This window comes from Vipera ursinii, assembly GCF_947247035.1.
Source record: "Vipera ursinii genome assembly, chromosome: 1".
NCBI lineage: Eukaryota > Metazoa > Chordata > Lepidosauria > Squamata > Viperidae > Vipera > Vipera ursinii.
This window is the reverse complement of record NC_139512.1, coordinates 320,211,029-320,229,225: the sequence shown is the minus strand read 5'-3', so window position 1 is coordinate 320,229,225 and position 18,197 is coordinate 320,211,029. Positions and strand designations below refer to the sequence as shown.

The following is an 18,197-nucleotide window of genomic DNA, read 5'->3' as shown; positions in this document are numbered from 1 at the left end:
CTATTCTCACAACCACCGCTGCAATGCAGCAGAATACAATTACCCAGGGCAAGTCATAGGGGAGCAAATCAAAAAACAAAGGACTTTGTAAGAGGACTTCTTTAGATGCTAATAATACTTACACTGCAATAGTTACTTTGTATGATGTAGTATAATTTAAATTAAAGGAAGTTAATTTAATTATTAGGCTGTCTGAATTTATTTATTTATTTGCAATCAAAGCTGATCTTGGTAAAAAATACTCTTCCTCAATTAGCAAGTGCTTAATTTCATTGGAAAATTACTGCAGATGCTAATCCACATGAACAACAAACATGTTAAAAACTTTATTTTACATTATATACATTAGGAAATATTCATTACCAACAACAATACAGACCATAAATCAGTTTTAATGTACTTTGTTCTTACTTTATATCACAGTATAAAGAACATATACAAAAAAGTATGTATTTTCCCTAAAACATGGCATCTACATATCGCACCGAAAAGAATCAGAATAGTTTTGCTCAAAACTAAAATTCCTGTGATGTATTATAACCATTTAATTTTGTGAGGTAGTAACTAAATAATTCCGGCTAGGTGTTAAGACATTACGAGAAAAAAACATGTGACAACAGTAGTAAGGCAAAACATTTTTTTAAACAAAAGCAAAATTCCTTAAAACCATTGCCCCATCTAGTATCACTTTTTCTCCAGAACAGGTAGTCAATATATGGTGTCCTTGATGGCAGTGGGTTGGAAGCATCCTTCTCTTCAGAAAAATATATGTGCATGTTGCATGTTATATACTGGTGCCAAGAAGCTGTTACCCTCTACTGATTATTAGTGTACTCATTTCCCACTCAACTGGCCTTTAGAAGTTGTAGCTCAGCATCACAAGGAAGGTCATAATTTCATCACTCCTGTTGTTAGGGTGCATATGGGTTGCTGGCTTTCCTCCTGCCTGAACTGAGAGGCCAGTCTACATTTCTTGTGAGATTGGGAAAATCAGTTGCAAGAAGCATTTCCTGTTTTTTAAAAAAATGCTTTTCTCTGTTACTGATCTTTTGTTTGAAAACTTTGTTGCTATGTCTGAGGAAGAGCAAAGATCCTTGAACATAATTTTAAAACCACTGATTCATATTCCTTGGTAAAAGAAAAGCTTCTATCTACACATGGAATGCAGCAGGAGCCCTATGGCCCTAACATCCTATAAGAATCAGATAAGAGCTCTGCAGATCCAACAGGGTACAATGGTAATTCATTAGTGATAGTCAATCTCTTATTAATGAAGGAAAATGTATATTTTCTTTTAATGCAAGTGCTAATGAATATATGCAAAGTACTGCATACATACTAAGGCCTTTTGCACATGGCTATCTGGATCTAACTCCAAATATTTAGACTCTTCCACAGTGTGGAGTGCTGTAAATTTTTTGCATGATATAGTAGCCAGTAAGATTCATAATAAAGCTTATATTATCATTGTACACACTTATAATTACACCAAGGTACCACTATTGGATGTATTCCTATTTCAAAATAGGTATTCTTTTCTCCAAGCATAGAAAATAATTAAGAGAATTTTCCTTAAATATAAAAATATAGGTGTCCAATTGGCTGGTTTTACAAAGAGAACTACCTAAATAAGCTAAAATTATAAAGCCTAAATTATTTCCACAAATGTACTTTTGTGACTGAATACATTACATATTAACACTTTGTGCAACCAAAACATCAGTGTACTTGCATAGAACTAAAAACAAGATTGTAATAGGATTACCGTCTTGATTACAATGTCTAAAAGATTTATTTATATTAGTAAATTACATAATAAAATACAATAGTGTTATTTAAATGCACTGTGTTTATCAATAGCATCCCATTAGTCCTTAAAATAGTACCCAAACACAATTTTCTGTCCTCAGCAAACTATACATATCTGTACAAGTAAAACATTTTGTTCATTATCTACAGAAAAATCAAGAGAGGCCTCCAATAATACATTTCAACAAAAAATACTGCATATATGTACAAACATTACATTATAGTGATCAAGAGTTCTGTAGAATGTGCTAATCATATGCATATCATTCATGCAAGCATTCTTGTTCTCACTCATACTCATACACTACAATAAATTACAAAATAACTGTAGTTGGGATCCTTTTCCTTTTATGCAATTGCTGTCAGATGTATTGAAGCAGTAGTGTTTCCTTATCTTGTTGCCTCTCAGTAACTGTTCTCATGACCTGCTAAGATGTACAAGTTGCTATTGGCAGTAGGGTTCTCTGTTGGTCTACTCTCCAGTACCACAACTCTGAGGGGAAAAAGAATGTCCCAAAAATAATAATTTTGGCAGATATATAAAAACTTTATGAAAGCCCTTAATTGGCTCTTGCTTTCAGACTGGGGTAGGATGGGGCATGTGACACAGCACAAGCCAACTGAGAAGTCTTTTTTCTTCATCTAATCAAGTATGCTTGTTCTCCTTTATCCAACCACACCTTAAATGACAGAGCAGCTCCCAGGAATTGGTCACTTGCCCAGTGAGGTGAGTGAATGGTAATAACGCACTGGCCAAGTTCCTTCCCTATAAATGGTGGAAGGATTTGAGCTGTCCAGAAGAAAAAGACAAGCAAGTGAATTCTACATAGTAGGTCTAGTGATTCCTGCTTCTCCTCAGCAAAATAATGAGTTTGGCAGCTACTAATGTAATGGGTCCCAAGCCTAATAGATAATTTATTCCAAAACTACTCCCTCCTTATATGTTGTGATTGTGATTGATCATACCTGTCAGATCCAAGAAGTCTAAATATTCTTGTACTGTCAGAAATTTCCTGGGTGATCTATTTGAAAAATCAAATATTTAATAAGAGTGAAGGTGCATGTAACAAATGCTTAATGAATCAAACTTTGCAAGCATTTTGCTTTGCAGCATTAAATAAAATTAACTGGTCATATCTAAAATTGAATAAATACATATACACACACACATAGTGGCTAGCTAGGGCTACCAAACCTAGCTGCAACTTCTGGACACCTAGATAGAAACAAAGGAGAGCAGAAAACTTCGTATTGGTTGTCTTGACATTGGTAGATCTGGCAGCCCTACTTTAAATGTTATTTAAATATTTCAGGGCAACTGAAATTATATAATACACAAAGTGCTAAGTGACTCAAACTGTACAGTCAAATTTACGGTATATGTTATCATTATTCACCCCTTTTCCATATAAGGTGACTAAGGTTAAGGGAGTACTTTAGGTTATTGAGTGAGTTCACAGAAAAGCCAACATTTCTACTGAGATGTTCTATTTAGTATCTTGGATTGCTATGATTCTCAGCTGTTTCTATGAGGGAAAATGTATTTATAGCTGCTATAATTTGGAAAATAATCTGAAGTTTAAGCTGATAAGAATACTAACAATTCTTTTTTGTTTTCAGAGTATTTTTCAATAATTAAATATATTTTTTTCATCTCTCAATATTTACCTCATTTGAACGGAAACTCCTGCCTTGCATTCCATGCTTCCAAAAAGCCAAAACACTATCTTGTAAGCAAACTGGGAGGAAAGAAAACACAAATTAAGTTTTTGTACTGTGTCCTAAAAAACATTTTCCTACTTAAACTGAATTGATTCCATACATTATTTAATGAATGAAGGACTGAAGTTTAGGGTGCAAGAAGTTTTCATCTTTTTGTTATATATGACCAACTTGTTTCCTTTCTGTATTCTGAACCTTCCATTTGTTATCTGAAGTTGGATGGGCAGGATACAACAAAGCAAATGCTATTCTGGGAGTCCAGATCATGGACAGTTATTGTCTCACTACATTCTACCTTGATCAGGCCTCACTTGAAATGCTGTGTCCATGAAGCCAGTGGAGAACTACCAAGATTGTCTGGGGATGGGAAATTGAATTCTCTGAGGAATATTTAAAAGAACCAATTAAGTTTAACTGGCAAAAGAAAAGATTGAGGGAAGATGGAAGAGTAGTCTTCAGATGTCATATGGTGGAGGGAGTGGATTTCTTCTCTATCACCCAGGAGGGAAGGACCAGAACCAATGAATGAATTTGAAATTACAGGAAAATAAGAGCCAGGTAAGATATTAGCAATAGTACTTAGACTTATATATAGCTCTATAGCGCTTTACAGCACTCTCTGAGCAGTCTACAATGTCAGCATATTGCCCCAACTTTCTGGATCCTCATTTTACTGACCTTGGAAGGATGGAAGGTTGAGTCAATCTTGATCCTACTGGGATTGAACTCTAGACTGTGGACAAAGCCTGCAATACTGCATTCTAACCACTGAAAGGTGTGCCGGATGCCATAAGGAGCATCTTTTAGTTATCTTGCCTTACAAGGATATTAAAACCTCTCTCTATAAAGAATAATCCAATGAGTTTATGGTCAAAACATTTTTAGTTTTCCCTTGACTATGTTTTGGAAGGATATGATTGTCCTAATTTTATATCTGTTTTTAGCAATATATGAAATGACTTGGCTTGCCATTAGAGACATCAGAACTGTGCATATTGAGCATCTTTCTATCTTCAAATTTTCATCTATATAATGCAAATTTTCATTATATAATATGGTGAAGTATTAGAATAAGCTGAAAAAAATGCAAGGTTCATTTTTTACTCACCTATTGATTCAATTTGGAAATCAAAAGTGAGTTCAGATGATAGTTTTCGACTAGATTTTAATCTGCCTTGCAAATTTACAATTTTTATACAGCCTGAAAAAGCAAAAATATTTATTACTCAGCAACATTTCAGAGTGCACCTTATCCAAATATTTATATATGGATCATAGTTGCCACTTACAATCCAAGCAGACTAAAATGGTATCTCTCTCCAGTTGTGTTACATGTACAACACTTGTCTGTGTAGTATCTATAACAAAAGAACCGAGTTAACATTTTTAAAATAAATATCAAGAAATATATTATGTAGTTAAGCTGTATCAACATCCAAATTGTGTGTGTGTGTGTGTGTGTGTGTGTGTGTGTTTTATTATGTACTAAACTTTCGTTAGCCAGTGCTAACAGTCAAAGTGTAAGCTAACATTGGGAAAGCCCAGGATTCGACAAAGGGCGGCCGCCTGTTGAAGGAAGCCTGGCTGTCTGACCAGCATTCCATTAACCGGCATGTTGACTTGTTACTGGCATATCAGGTGCTAAGACATCATGACCAATCGCGCAGGAGGCCAGAAGAAGCATATCAACAACCACCCCCCTCCTGGATAATCATTCAGGATGGAAAAGTGAGAGATCCTGACTATACATTAACTGCTGGAGGCCATGACGATTGAGGACATGGGAGAACGGGCCAGACCGATCGTGAGAACGAGGATGAGACAGTAAGGAAATGTGACAAGAGCAGCTGAGAGGCCACTGACCAGAATAATTACGTAAGGTGTTGACAACATGTTGGACTGTGATGGTGGGAGGAGTGACCATGTGGCAACACTGGATAGTCTGACGCAATATGATGAGTGTGTTCAGCCGGCAGGGCAGGCGGCAGGGAGTGGGGCGGGGAGAGCTGGGCGGATGTTGGCCAAATCAGCTGAGTCGAGATTGACACATCCAATCACACGTGGACGGCAGACGGATGGACCCATTACGCACTCAATGACCAAATTACCGACACTTAAAGGGCTATAAAAACAAAGTCTTCCCAATGTTAGCTTACACTTTGACAATGTTAGCAGTGGCTAACGAAAGCTCAGTACATAAGAAAACTTTCTGTCCCGGAGATCAGGATGCTGGTACATCTTTTTTACAAATAAATGTACCTGGGACTCGGATTTTTACGGTAGTTTCCGAGATATGACAATGAGAGAGGAAGCCTGATAACTTCCCTTTGACCCTTGGATAAGAAATTGTCCATCCCTCTTCTAAGCACCCAATGTCTTCCACAAAGGCAAAGAGCAGATAAGAAAAAAGGGGCTGCCACAAAGAAGAGGGAGTCAAGCTATTCTCCAAAGCACCCGAAAGCAGGACAAGAAGCAAAGGATGGAAACTAGTCAAGGAGAGAAGCAACCTAGAACTAAGGAGAAACTTCCTGACAGTTAGAACAATTAACCAGTGGAACAACCTGCCTCCAGAGGTGGTGAATGCTCCAACACTGGAGGTTTTTAAGAAGAGACTGGACAGCCATTTGCCTGAAATGGTATAAGGTTTCCTGCCTGAGCAGGGGGTTGGACTAGATGACCTCCAAGGTCCCTTCCAACTTATTATTATTATTGTTGTTATTATTATTATTAAGTTTAAGTTCCCTCTCATGGTATAACTCTGATCAGAACCATTCTCTCACAATATTCAGTGGCTGGAGAAAAAACAACCCCAAATACTATTTGTCCAGTGATAAGACACTGAGTGACCCAGATAGAGGGTCAAGCCAAAGAGCACTAATGACTCCAAAATATATATAGTTTAGCTATTAAACCATCTTGGAATGGAAGCATTATAAACCTAGAATCTAAAAGTACAGAAATCAAAATACTAAAAATACAGAAATCCAGGAAATAGTATAGAATCCATTAGCATGGAATTTATGGAGTTATCATAGGAAATAACAAACCTGTTTCTGTAAACCATGAAGAGGTAGAATTTGGATTGATAGTTTCAAATTTCACCACTTGGTTGAAATCTCTCCCTTTAGTTACACCAACACAAACCAAAGGGTATTCCTGTTCAGGCACTACAAGCATTTCAAACAACCTCAGTGGACATGGTACAGGAAAGTCTATGTGCTAAATCAAGAAATATGTTAGTCACAAAGTAGTTATCAAAACAGAATATTATTAAATTATTTCAACAATATATTACAATAAAATAAGCTTTTATTCTGTTAGGTTTTTATTAGTAAATTCAATCTCCTTTATGAAATAGATAATAGATAACATTTTTAAAATAAAATCTTAAAGAAGATTGTGGTTTTGCTGTTAAAACAAAATGTCAATTATGATCCTGTGAGGTATCTATGGTAACTCTGAATCTTTAAGTATATCTCAAGTCTATGGGCAGTGCAAATGTGGAAGCAGGATTGAATCCATGCTGAAAAATCCATGCTTCCCAAATGTGATAGATTCCTACCAACCAGGGAAAGATGAAATGTCTTCCTTACATGTCACTTTGGGAATTATCCTGTGCCAGTGACAATACTGGAAGAATATTTTTCTCTTTTGGACAATTGGGTTGGGGGAATCCAAGGTAATTTATGAATATGCCCCAGAAAATTACCCCTCCACTTTGTTAGCCATCTATCAATTTCTGTCAATGGATCAAGAAGTCCTCCAAAGAGCAGAGAGTATGTTTTGACCTGCTTACTTGCTGAATATTCTAAAGCCTCTCAGAAGGCAAGTAATGGGCTAGCATTGTAGATCCAGATTTTTTCCCCCAAAACATGAACAAAGCCTCTCTGCTTTTTAAAACAATTTCCTGTTTCAAATCCCTCCCCCCCACACTGATAAAGCTCCAGGACCTTTATTCAGGCTGAATTGCTGTGAAGACGTTTTAACCTCATACTTGTTAATAACACTGCAACAATTGCTCCTGCAACTACTAGTAATAAACTCTCTTTCTCTCTCTGTCTCTCTCTGTCTCTCTCTCTTTCATAGAACTGTTGCTTTTAAAGGAACCTACCTTGATTAACATGAATTTCTGCATTGGTTCAACCCATTCTAGTAGAATAATACTAGACTGTAGTGCCCCAGAAAGGTATTTGTGTCCAGTATAAGGATTCCTCACTGGAAAAAAAAGCACTCTCCTTAGAACACGGCTTCTTAAACCTTTTGCTATCTCTTTATTATAATCTTAATTTACACAACTCCCCTAAAAATCTAAGCACCAAAATGAACAGAAACGACCAATGAAAAACAATACAATGAAACTTTGAAGAAGGTGGGATTCATTGTAACAGTGTACAATTAAGAGGATCTTCACATCTTCCTTGGACTCTGTCTTCACCTCCCCTAGGGAGGTAAACTTCAGTTTAGGAGATCCTGCCTTAGAGTAAAGCATGGACAATGTATACATTATATATTATGCAACAGTAGAGAATTGGATACCTGCATAAAAAGCTAACATGAAACTGTTCTGTTATTCTCTAGCTGTAGCCTTATTACACATGAAAGTAGTGTAAAAGGGTCATAAACTATCACAATTTCTTTTCTATTTCTATTGTGAAAATTACACTTTTGAAAAAAACCTAGGTAGGAATGAATATTTTCCTTCTTTGTCTGCTAAGATAACTACCTACGTAGAACCAACATCTCAAATTCATGTGTGCTTATCATAAAATATTCTATATGTCATATATAGAAAAATATATAGGAAGATGTACACATGTGCTATAACAGTATATGTTAAGGATAGGGGGATAAAGCCCTATTGCACAATTCTAAATTTCTCAGGGAAACTCAGCACCAAAAGGTCCCATTCCTACAAACTCTTACAACATCAGGAAAAATTACTTTGTACCCTATTCTGCAAAATGTTTCTTCACAGCATGGTGATCATCAAATTACAGCAGAGACATTAAAATAGATATTAAATGTAAAATTCCAAGTCAATCATTATACAGGTGTACATTATAAAAAAGACACACACTGAAATGAAAAAGTATCCTTACTTACCCACACAGCATTTCTGACACCATTTGGTATCTGGGATTTTTGTAGACACTGCAAACTTCCTAGAATGCATGAAGAACAATGGAAATTAATACCATATCTTCCTCCAGATATTGATCCTACTACCAGAGCCTTGATTTTGCTCTACCAGAGCCTTGATTTTGCTGGAAATAAGAGTGGTAGGGAGGTACAGTTAACTGTAACAGTGTACTACACTATACTACCTTAAAGTTTGGAACCTTTTTACAGGGTGCAGAAGAGAAAATTCCAACTTTTTCAGTCTGCTTTCATTGGCTGTTTGAATGATTTTTTTAAAAAAAATACAATAAATTGTTCTTGTCTACAAACACTTGTGAGCCATTTTGATGACTCCATTTTTTCTTTTTTTAAGAAAAAACAAGATCCAAAACAAGCAATATATTTACCTGGGAAGTATTCTGTCAGGTAGTTTATGTGCTGGTATAGCCACTGGTAACTTCTGCATTTGCCGTGCATAGTCAAATAATCCTGGCAAATTATGAGAATAAAGCTGAGAAGCTTTACCTATAAATAAAAGAATAAATAAAAAATTTAAAATTCTACAGACCAATGTACTAAATATTTACAATGTTTTTTTTAATGAAATGTCCTACCAGATATTGATAGCAAGCAATTGTTCATTACGTATAGCCATGTGCATCGTCGGGGAAATAACTGATAAAAAAGAAATAATTTTGAATGAGATAGATAATAAACTTGATATAGTAAGCTGTTGTTAGTCATCCTGCGTTACACTTGCTTAGTGCACATATTTTCTTGGTTGTTTATTAAACCTATATTCCGCCTTTTAATATATGGTTCCAATAAAAAATAAATGCAAAAAATGTAAAGTTAAATAGTTGTGGTTGATTTGTTGCTAGATAGCCTATAGGAATTGCAGGAAAACCACATGTGTAAGGTATAAACCATGTTTAAAATCAAGCACGGCTTGATGTAATTGTATCCTATTTGTTTTTTTTAACAAAGCTAAGGGTAGCCCAGACCAAAGAGAGTCCCACCAATTTGCACCAGATAAGATCCTTTAGGCAGGAACCATCAGCTGGCAGTCATCTGCTTTTCAGAAATCATGCTCAATATGATGTAGTTCTTAATTTTGCTGCTACTGGTGGGTCTTATACTTCACCTCACCCATTTAAGGTGGAGATAAGGCATTATGTTTTGTCTTCAATAATACTTGCTATATCAATGTCTCATGACCAGGATTGAGAGGTTATGTAAACCAGTGGACATAGAGTCTCTGATGGGACCACAAATTCTGAGTAGGGAGATGGGTGGCATTTTAGCACTTTCTCTTTTAAAACAATTCACTTAACCATTATCCAAAACTGTAGTCTACAGTCTAGATACCTGTAATTCATATTTCCATGTTGTTTTATATTTTCCTCATTCATTTGAAAGGGATATACAGTAATTAAATATAATGAAAGTAAATTTAACAATTAGTGTATACTGAAGTATACTATTTATTGGTTTGGCACTAATAATGTTTTGATATAGATATACTATTAAATTGTCTGAAGTTTCAGTATGTATTTTGCGTAAAATCCAATGCTGTACATAGACACGCGTTTCTTTTTCTGGATATAAAAAAACTATTTTAATTAGATCAATTAATAGCTAACACTTCATATGATCACATTCAGAAATGCAGACATTTTATGAGATATAGCTATCTTGAAAAATCTAATTTAAATTCCTTTTTAAAAAGTTTTGGAGGTCAGTACACTCCATCTAGTGATTTATTTTTATTAAACTTATATACCGCCCTTCTCCCGTAGGACTCAGGGCGGTTCACAAGGTTTTTTAAAACAATGCAACAAGTTACAAAAATTAAAAACAATTAAAATAATTACACTAACCTTGAAAATAAAAACCCAATTACAATTAAAAATACAATTAAAACCCCAGTTAATACTCTCAGTCTAGGCCAGAAAGCTCGAAGAGCCAGGTCTTCAGGTCCCGGCGGAATGAGCGAAGGTCAGTGATAATTGTAGCTGCCAAATATCTATCCCCAAACCTGACGATTTTCAGCCCTAAAAATAAAGATCTGATCTCTTGGTAATTAACAGAAAAATGTTTTAGGCTGTATTGAGAAAATTATTTACTACTACATTTGAAAACCAAAATCTGAATACATACCTGTTCCATTGATGTTTCATGAAGCTCATTAAGATTTAAGGTATAAATACCTTCCTCAGCACCAAATATTAAGTACTGATCTACAAAGAAATGCAGGTATTTAACAAAAGTTTTCATTTGATCACACACAACAGTCTTTCAAAGCAATACCCATAAATTTAAACTAGCATAGATTAAAATATACTACTTAAACAGGGCAGATATATGAATGAATCCTTTTTTAAACAAGTGATTCAAAATGTCTTCAGTTAAATGGCAAGGAATTACAGATTACACCATGCACGGTTAGAAAATCAATGGTGAAACAAAGCAGATTTCTTTAGTACCTGAAAGCCATTTTCTTTCATTGATTTGCAATGCCTAATGCACAGGTCGGCAACCTGCGGCTCCGGAGCCGCATGCGGCTCTTTGAGCCGTCTCTTGCGGCTCCCAGCCGCCCGGTGCGCGCGCACCTCTTCCAACGGGCAGTGGTGCGCGCGCACCTCTCCAAATGGAGAGTGGCACCGCCCGTTTGGAGAGGTGCACGCGCACCTCCCCAAATGGGCGGAGGTGCGCGCGCACCTCCCCAAACCTTTGGAGAGGTGCGCGCGTACCTCCGCGCGAATGGGCAGCGGTGCCGCTCTTTCAGGAAGCCCGCCGCGGCCCGTCTGTGAAGCTGCCGAAAGCGGCAGCTTAGCAGACGGGCCGCGGCAGCTTCCGCAAAGAGCGGCGCCCCTGCCCATTCCGAGAGGTGCGCGCGCACCTCTCCGAACGACCGGAGGTGCGCGCGCACCTCCCCAAACCTTTGGGGAGGTGCGCGCGTACCTCCGCGCGAACGGGCAGCGGTGCCGCTCTTTCAGGAAGCTGCCGCTTTCGGCAGCTTCCTGAAAGAGCGGCGCCGCTGCCCCTTCGCTTTCGGCAGCTTCCTGAAAGAGCGGCGCCGCTGCCCCTTCGCACGGAGGTACGCGCGCACCTCCCCAAAGGTTTGGGGAGGTGCGCGCGCAACTCCGGTCGTTCGGAGAGGTGCGCGCGCACCTCTCGGAATGGGCAGGGGCGCCGCTCTTTGCGGAAGCTGCCGCAGCCCGTTTGCTAAGCTGCCGCTTTCGGCAGCTTCACAGACGGGCCGCGGCGGGCTTCCTGAAAGAGCGGCACCGCTGCCCATTCGCGCGGAGGTACGCGCGCACCTCCGGTCGTTCGGAGAGGTGCGCGCGCACCTCTCGGAATGGGCAGGGGCGCCGCTCTTTGCGGAAGCTGCCGCAGCCCGTTTGCTAAGCTGCCGCTTTCGGCAGCTTCACAGACGGGCCGCGGCGGGCTTCCTGAAAGAGCGGCACCGCTGCCCATTCGCGCGGAGGTACGCACGCACCTCCGGTCGTTCGGAGAGGTGCGCGCGCACCTCTCGGAATGGGCAGGGGCGCCGCTCTTTGCGGAAGCTGCCACGGCCCGTCTGCAAAGCTGCCGAAAGCGGCAGCTTTGCAGACGGGCCGTCGCCATCGGGCAACCGGGAACCGGTTCCATCTCATTTTTTAAAAAATGGCAGCCGCGTGCGTCCGCGCATGCGCAAAAAACCTTTTTGCGCATGCGCGTGCATGGACACACGCACGCGGCTCCCTCTTTTTTTAATTTGTGATGGAACCGGTTCCCAGTGGCTCTTTTTCTTTTTTAGGTTGCCGACCCCTGGCCTAATGGAACTGTTATACCTAAACCATCATTATCTATTCATTTTTAGATGCATATAAGAGCCAACTATTTGGAAGTCTGAAACTGCCCCACCCTCCCAATGTGAGGGAGATGATTTAAAAATGTTATAAATAAGTAAAAGCAAAGTATTTCTAGTTTTAAATATTAATTGGTAAAGAGCCAAAAGTCTATATTTTGTCCTGGGTCTATTCAGTTGCAAGTTTGTGCAGAGATTTGAAGACATGACTGAATAAACAAGGTTGACCAGAGGGCATGTACACAAGGACGCATAAATAAATAAATGTAATCTCTTCCCCTTGATCTACAGATGACTTTATGCTCTTCAAATTTAGCTATTTTGTTCTATTATCTTTGTAAAACTAGGTCTTATCTGTCTAATCAGGATTAAGTAGAAGATAAAAGGTTCATAGAGGATCAGCAGCAGAGACAATAAAATCTCAAAACATATGAAAAGCCTGAAATAAATCTCTACTATGATATAAGGTTTACATAGAAAACATAATTTGGTATATGACTTTCATTCTGTAAAAATGTTTAACAGGATTATAGTTATCCCAGGTATCCATATTAGTTCAATAAATCAAATCCATGTTCCATTGGAATGATTTCATTAAGTCTGCGGATAATTACTGGAACAACTAGAAAAAAGTCAATTGGGTGAGATAGGGGTATAGAAATGTGATGAATAAATGAATAAATAAAATATTGACTAATAAAAAATCTTAGAAGAGAATCTTGCTAAAGCTTCAAAAGAGATCAGAGAAGTATCCATCTTTTAGGGGAAACTGCCTGCCTCAGTGTGTGAGCAGTCAAGTGGTAGCCAGAACTCAATCCCATAATAAAATGCTTTTTATTAAATATTATTTTTAAAATATTATTCCATCCTGGTTCAGGGCAAACACATAACTTTAGGAAAGTCTGATGAGACTATTACCTCTTGTATCAGGATTTATCCATGAAGTTGCACAGTGAATTTTCAAGGGGCATCCATTGAAAACCTTTGAAAAGCAAGCACCCATCTGTGTAAAATAAAACCACACATAATTTAGAACAATGAGTGGCTTAAGAACTTTCAATTTTCAACTAAAAATGAGCACCTTCAGTGAAGTGAAATAGCTGCATATAACAATATGGCATATCATACAATGCTATAATATGATTTCCCCTTAATGTGATTACAAATTGTAGGAGAGCTGTGTTAGTCCCTGGTGGCAAATTTTAAAGGAGTCTAGAAACTCTTTTTCAGTCTAACAAATTTTGTCTCTCCCATGTAACTATCTTCCACTCCCTTCCTCTCAGTTCATTCCAACTGATGAGCTACAGAAGATTTGAGTTCTGGGTGTCATTTTATTGTTTTAGTATGTTTTAATAATATTTGTATGACTTTTCTTTTTTCTTTGAACGCCATCTAGAATGGCATTATTTCTGTTTGATTTAATTTCCTGCGTTGATATGGCAGCTACACTGTTTTATTGAAAAACATTGACTGCACCTTTTTTATTTTCAATTTTATTTCAAACACAATACATCTGGATCCTCAGAGAGTTACAGCTACTCTGCAATTATTTGTTGTAACAGGTATGATATTGTTCATGCAGTACATAAATGTAATTTCTAAATAAAAATTGTATTCAACCATGCTGTTGGCTAGTATTTCAATTTTATTAAAATGAGTTTGTCGGGTTCAGAACGGAATACTTACATGTACTTTTGGTGTAGGAGGAAGACCGTTACTAATTGGCTTCTAGGAAAGAAAAAAACATACATTTAAATACTGGCTTTGAATTTGAGCTAAGGTAACCGGGGGGAAAAAATCCATCGAAGTGGGAAGATATGTGCTCATGGCATTGATGTGGTGCTTTTAATATGATGGAGAGACCTAGCTTTCATCTCAAGACATGCTGAAGGGGCCCTATTCATTAGATTTCTATACAAAACAATGAAGGCAATGTTCTTTGCTAGGTTCAAGTTGGAGAAGAACCAGAAACTTAAGACAGTCCAGAAGGACAGGTTGTTTCACAAATGAAGGCGAATATAAGTATCCCAGGATAATGTTGCAGAATTCAATCTGGGTCAGTCACTGGGTCCAGAGGTTTACTCTTTCAAGCTTTCCGACTCTGCTTGAGTCCATCCTCAGGGAATCTCTCTCTAGCACAGTGTGTGCTTTGGGCTATTCTGTGTGTGCTATTTGAACAGGTTGTTTTCCTGTGATTGTGATTCTCTAAGTAGACAGGCGCATAACTTTGAAGTAGAAAAAAGATAAGGAGTTAGTTATTTAGTTAGGTATGTATTTTTCCACTATCTAACCTAGTACTATCAACACTGATTTAAAAGCTTAGGTTTTCTCTCTGGGTTGTTTTAATAAAAACATACATTTTTTTAATAAAAACAACCCATTGTACTGGGCTTACAGAATAAATGAAAGTAATTAGAGGGAATTTTGCATCTGTAGCCTTTGGGAAGTATCATCACTGCACATCTGCAGCTAAACCATGATTAGAAGCATTGCCATTGGATTTAGAGGACAAATAATTTGTCTTCCTATTGCAGTCTAAAATGATCTTGAATATTCATTATATTCTTATGTAAACAGAACCCTCTACCACTGGTAACTGATTATGAGAATCATGAACTTCCATTCTATGCTGAAGTCAAAAAGCTTTTGTTTGGAAAAATATGTGCAAGTAAGAGACATTGGTCCCAACATGGCACATAAATTATTTTCCTCCCCCTTAGGCATTGTCTTATTTCGCAGCTTTTGGAATATGATCTGGCAGGTAGCAATTTTGCTTTCATTTTTGAGTGCCTTCTTTTTGCATTCTTACAAAAGGCACTCACTATATCTGCTAAGACTACCAACCCTACATTTCCCTCCTGAAGAGCTTATTTCTGGTACATGGAAAAATACATTTCAGACATTCACTAAGACGTATATTCCAAATATGTGCAATAACATTAATAATGGATTTATTATCTTGCTTTTCTTTGCAATACAAATGCTTAAATTCACTAGCATAAAAATATTGTAAATTCAGATACCAAAAAAAGACAAGAAAATCACAAAGTGCATTAACCTAAAGAAATTTGCATTGAGTTTTTCCAACAATCTGAAAGAACAAAGCAGAAACATAGCATTACCTACCAGTATTTCCTTTCTTTCCTTCCTAGGATTAGTGTGCCTATTCTCACTTGGTTCTTGATGAGGAGAACTCTCTTTGTCACCATTTAATTGCACAGAATTAAATCCGTTACCTTCAGAGAAAAAGGCAATTAAAGAATTCATCGCAAGAAAACTTCGATTCACATGCATCACTGAAATCTCCAAGGTCTACTGAAAGCATTTTCAGATTTCCAAAATGCTAAGAAGCATTGTTGAGATTAACTCCCATTTACAGAATGTAATCACATTTTAGTCTTGATTAAATCCATGCTGGAGAATATTTCAGAATCACTATCGTGTTTCCCCGAAAATAAGACCTAGTCTTATTTTTTTGCGGGGGGGGGGGACGACAAAAAGACCCATGAGGGCTTATTTTTGGGGAATGTCTTATTTTACAGCCACCCGCCCACTCCATCCCACTGTTTGGTTACTCACGGCGGCAACAGGGCAGGAGAGCACTATCACGCCAATGTCGCTGCTGTGAGGAAAGGTGAGGCAGGTGGAGCTACCCCAGGCACCCCACACCCGCTTACCTCAGGGCCCTTGCAGCCAGGCCACCCATGCCCTACCACCTGCCTCACCTCGTGGTGGCAGCAGCATGAGCCCCATACAGCAGGATCCTGCATGGCTGCTGGCCTACTTGTCTGGTTGCTCGTGGTTGCAATGGGGCAGGAGAGGCAAGGCAGGTGGAGGGGTGGAGCTGCCCCACATGCCCTGCACCAGGCTGCCTGCCCGCATCTTCACTTTCACTCCCCTCCCAAGCCAGACTGCCATGCCATGGAGGATAGGCAGGGGAGTCTTGGTCCCCTTACCCGGTCCCCCTCTGCTGTTTTGGAGCCAGGGGAGTGAAGGCCAGTGCGCACAACTGTGACCGCTGCTGGAGGGGTTTTCTTCAGTCCCCGCCACCCCCGCTTTGCCCCACCCTGTCCTGCAGATGACCTGCCTAGTGGCAGCCTCCTCCTCTGCCTGCCTAATACTACCTGTTCCCCGTTTTGGAGGCAGGGGGAAGTGACGATGAAAGGCCTTTGCCATGAGCAGGCAGCGTGAGGCAGGTGGAGGAGGCAGTTACCACTGGCTGGTGCAGTGGCAGAGGAGGCCTTTTGTCATCACTCACCCCTGCCTCCAAAACAGCGAAGGGGATCGGGTATGGAACCCATCCTCCATAGCATGGCAGTCCGGCTTGCGGGGGGGGGGGAGTGAAAGGGAAAAGGCAGGCAGCCGGGTCATTGAATGGGTGGGGGGAGGTCACCGAGTGGGGAGTGGCCTGGTTGCAGGGCCCTGAGGTAAGCGAGTGCAGAGCACATGGGGCAGCTCCACACCACCTGCCTCATCTTACCTTGTGGCAGCAACACTGATGTGACATGCACTCTCCGGTGGGACGGAATGGGCGGGCTCTTAACTAGGGCTTATTTTGGGAGAAGGGGTTATATTAGGTACAGGCCAAAAATCAGCTAGGGCTTATTTTCTGGGTGGGTCTTATTTTCAGGGAAAAACAGTATAAGGGATGGTTGTCTATGCTGGCCTACAAACCAAGGGATAAGTTTGAAAATAGTGAGACATCCTAACAAACTGATAAGAATTCTCGGTTACCATTGAGAGCTGTTTTTGTGTCCTGCCCTGAACCTTCAAAGTAGACTAGACTTCCAAAACAAATTTGTAAATCTTCTGAAACAAAACTCATTAAATGGCACACATACATTATGAAACTGAAGTATGAACCCAGTCTTGACAATTGTAATTCATTTGTAGTTTGAACTATAAAAAAGTTATGATGGAAGACACCAAACTGAGGTCTTATACTAATTATATTTCTTCTATTTATTCACTCTAGAATATGGTGGGACATGCAAGTTTGAAGTATAATACTTAAAAATATTTTTGGGAAATCTCAATTTTTCTCTATTAGTAATAATGTTTATTATGGTCACAGGCCTGCATTACAAAAAAGAAGCATTAAAAAACAAAAAAGACAAGATAATATATTACAATTAGTGGTAGATTAACAATGGCCTAATTTAGCTACATTCAAAGAGATTACAGTGGACTGATCTGATAATAACAATTGTACATAAAAAAGATGGGTGTTTCCTAGTTATTTTATCAGGTGAGGTGTTATGAGGGGTCTGTGAGTCCTTAGAGGAGGAACAATATGGTAGGATATATAAGCTGCAGTTTATAGAGACACAGTCTCAGCTCGTATGGAAACAATTTTTCTCAATATGACCCATTACCTAAAATGTTTGATTTCTGTGGAGGTAACCGAGGGGGTGGTGGTCTAGGAGGGACTTGAGTGCTTGATTTTGCAGGACTCTCTGAAATAGGACATCTTTTAATAGTTCCTTGATTATCATCCTCAGAAGCATGGTTTTCCTGTGGAACGTAGATGGATTTAGGCTAAAAAAGAATAAATTATTATTCTAAGATATCTATGCAGTTATTTATTCAGAACATCTATCATACTACTTTTCTCTCACACTTTAAACCTAAATCTGTAAAGACCAGCTTCATTTACTGGTTATGAAAGAAAGGAACTCAGTATTGAAAGCATTTT

At 38.8% G+C, this 18,197-nt stretch overlaps 1 protein-coding gene across 7 annotated transcripts in view; it reads right to left on the bottom strand.

Annotated features, from left to right (window-relative positions):
• Positions 1-304: 304 nt before the first annotated feature.
• The window catches only part of MAP4K3 (mitogen-activated protein kinase kinase kinase kinase 3), a 64,398-nt gene continuing 46,505 nt past the window's right edge, over positions 305-18,197 (bottom strand). For 4 of the 7 annotated variants that reach the window (XM_083379256.1, XM_083379258.1, XM_083379259.1 and 1 more), the window contains 15 exons: positions 17,878-18,040; positions 15,629-15,738; positions 14,189-14,230; positions 13,421-13,505; positions 10,810-10,889; positions 9,264-9,324; positions 9,057-9,174; positions 8,635-8,693; positions 7,643-7,746; positions 6,579-6,750; positions 4,821-4,889; positions 4,640-4,732; positions 3,478-3,548; positions 2,776-2,831; positions 305-2,302 (listed from right to left, as the gene is read on the bottom strand). In XM_083379256.1, coding sequence (XP_083235382.1) covers positions 2,215-2,302; positions 2,776-2,831; positions 3,478-3,548; positions 4,640-4,732; positions 4,821-4,889; positions 6,579-6,750; positions 7,643-7,746; positions 8,635-8,693; positions 9,057-9,174; positions 9,264-9,324; positions 10,810-10,889; positions 13,421-13,505; positions 14,189-14,230; positions 15,629-15,738; positions 17,878-18,040 — 1,371 coding nt within the window. In that variant the 3' untranslated portion in view covers positions 305-2,214. The remainder of the gene's footprint in view (positions 2,303-2,775; positions 2,832-3,477; positions 3,549-4,639; positions 4,733-4,820; positions 4,890-6,578; positions 6,751-7,642; positions 7,747-8,634; positions 8,694-9,056; positions 9,175-9,263; positions 9,325-10,809; positions 10,890-13,420; positions 13,506-14,188; positions 14,231-15,628; positions 15,739-17,877; positions 18,041-18,197) is intronic. The other 3 variants (XM_083379257.1, XM_083379260.1, XM_083379262.1) reach the window with 1 other exon arrangement.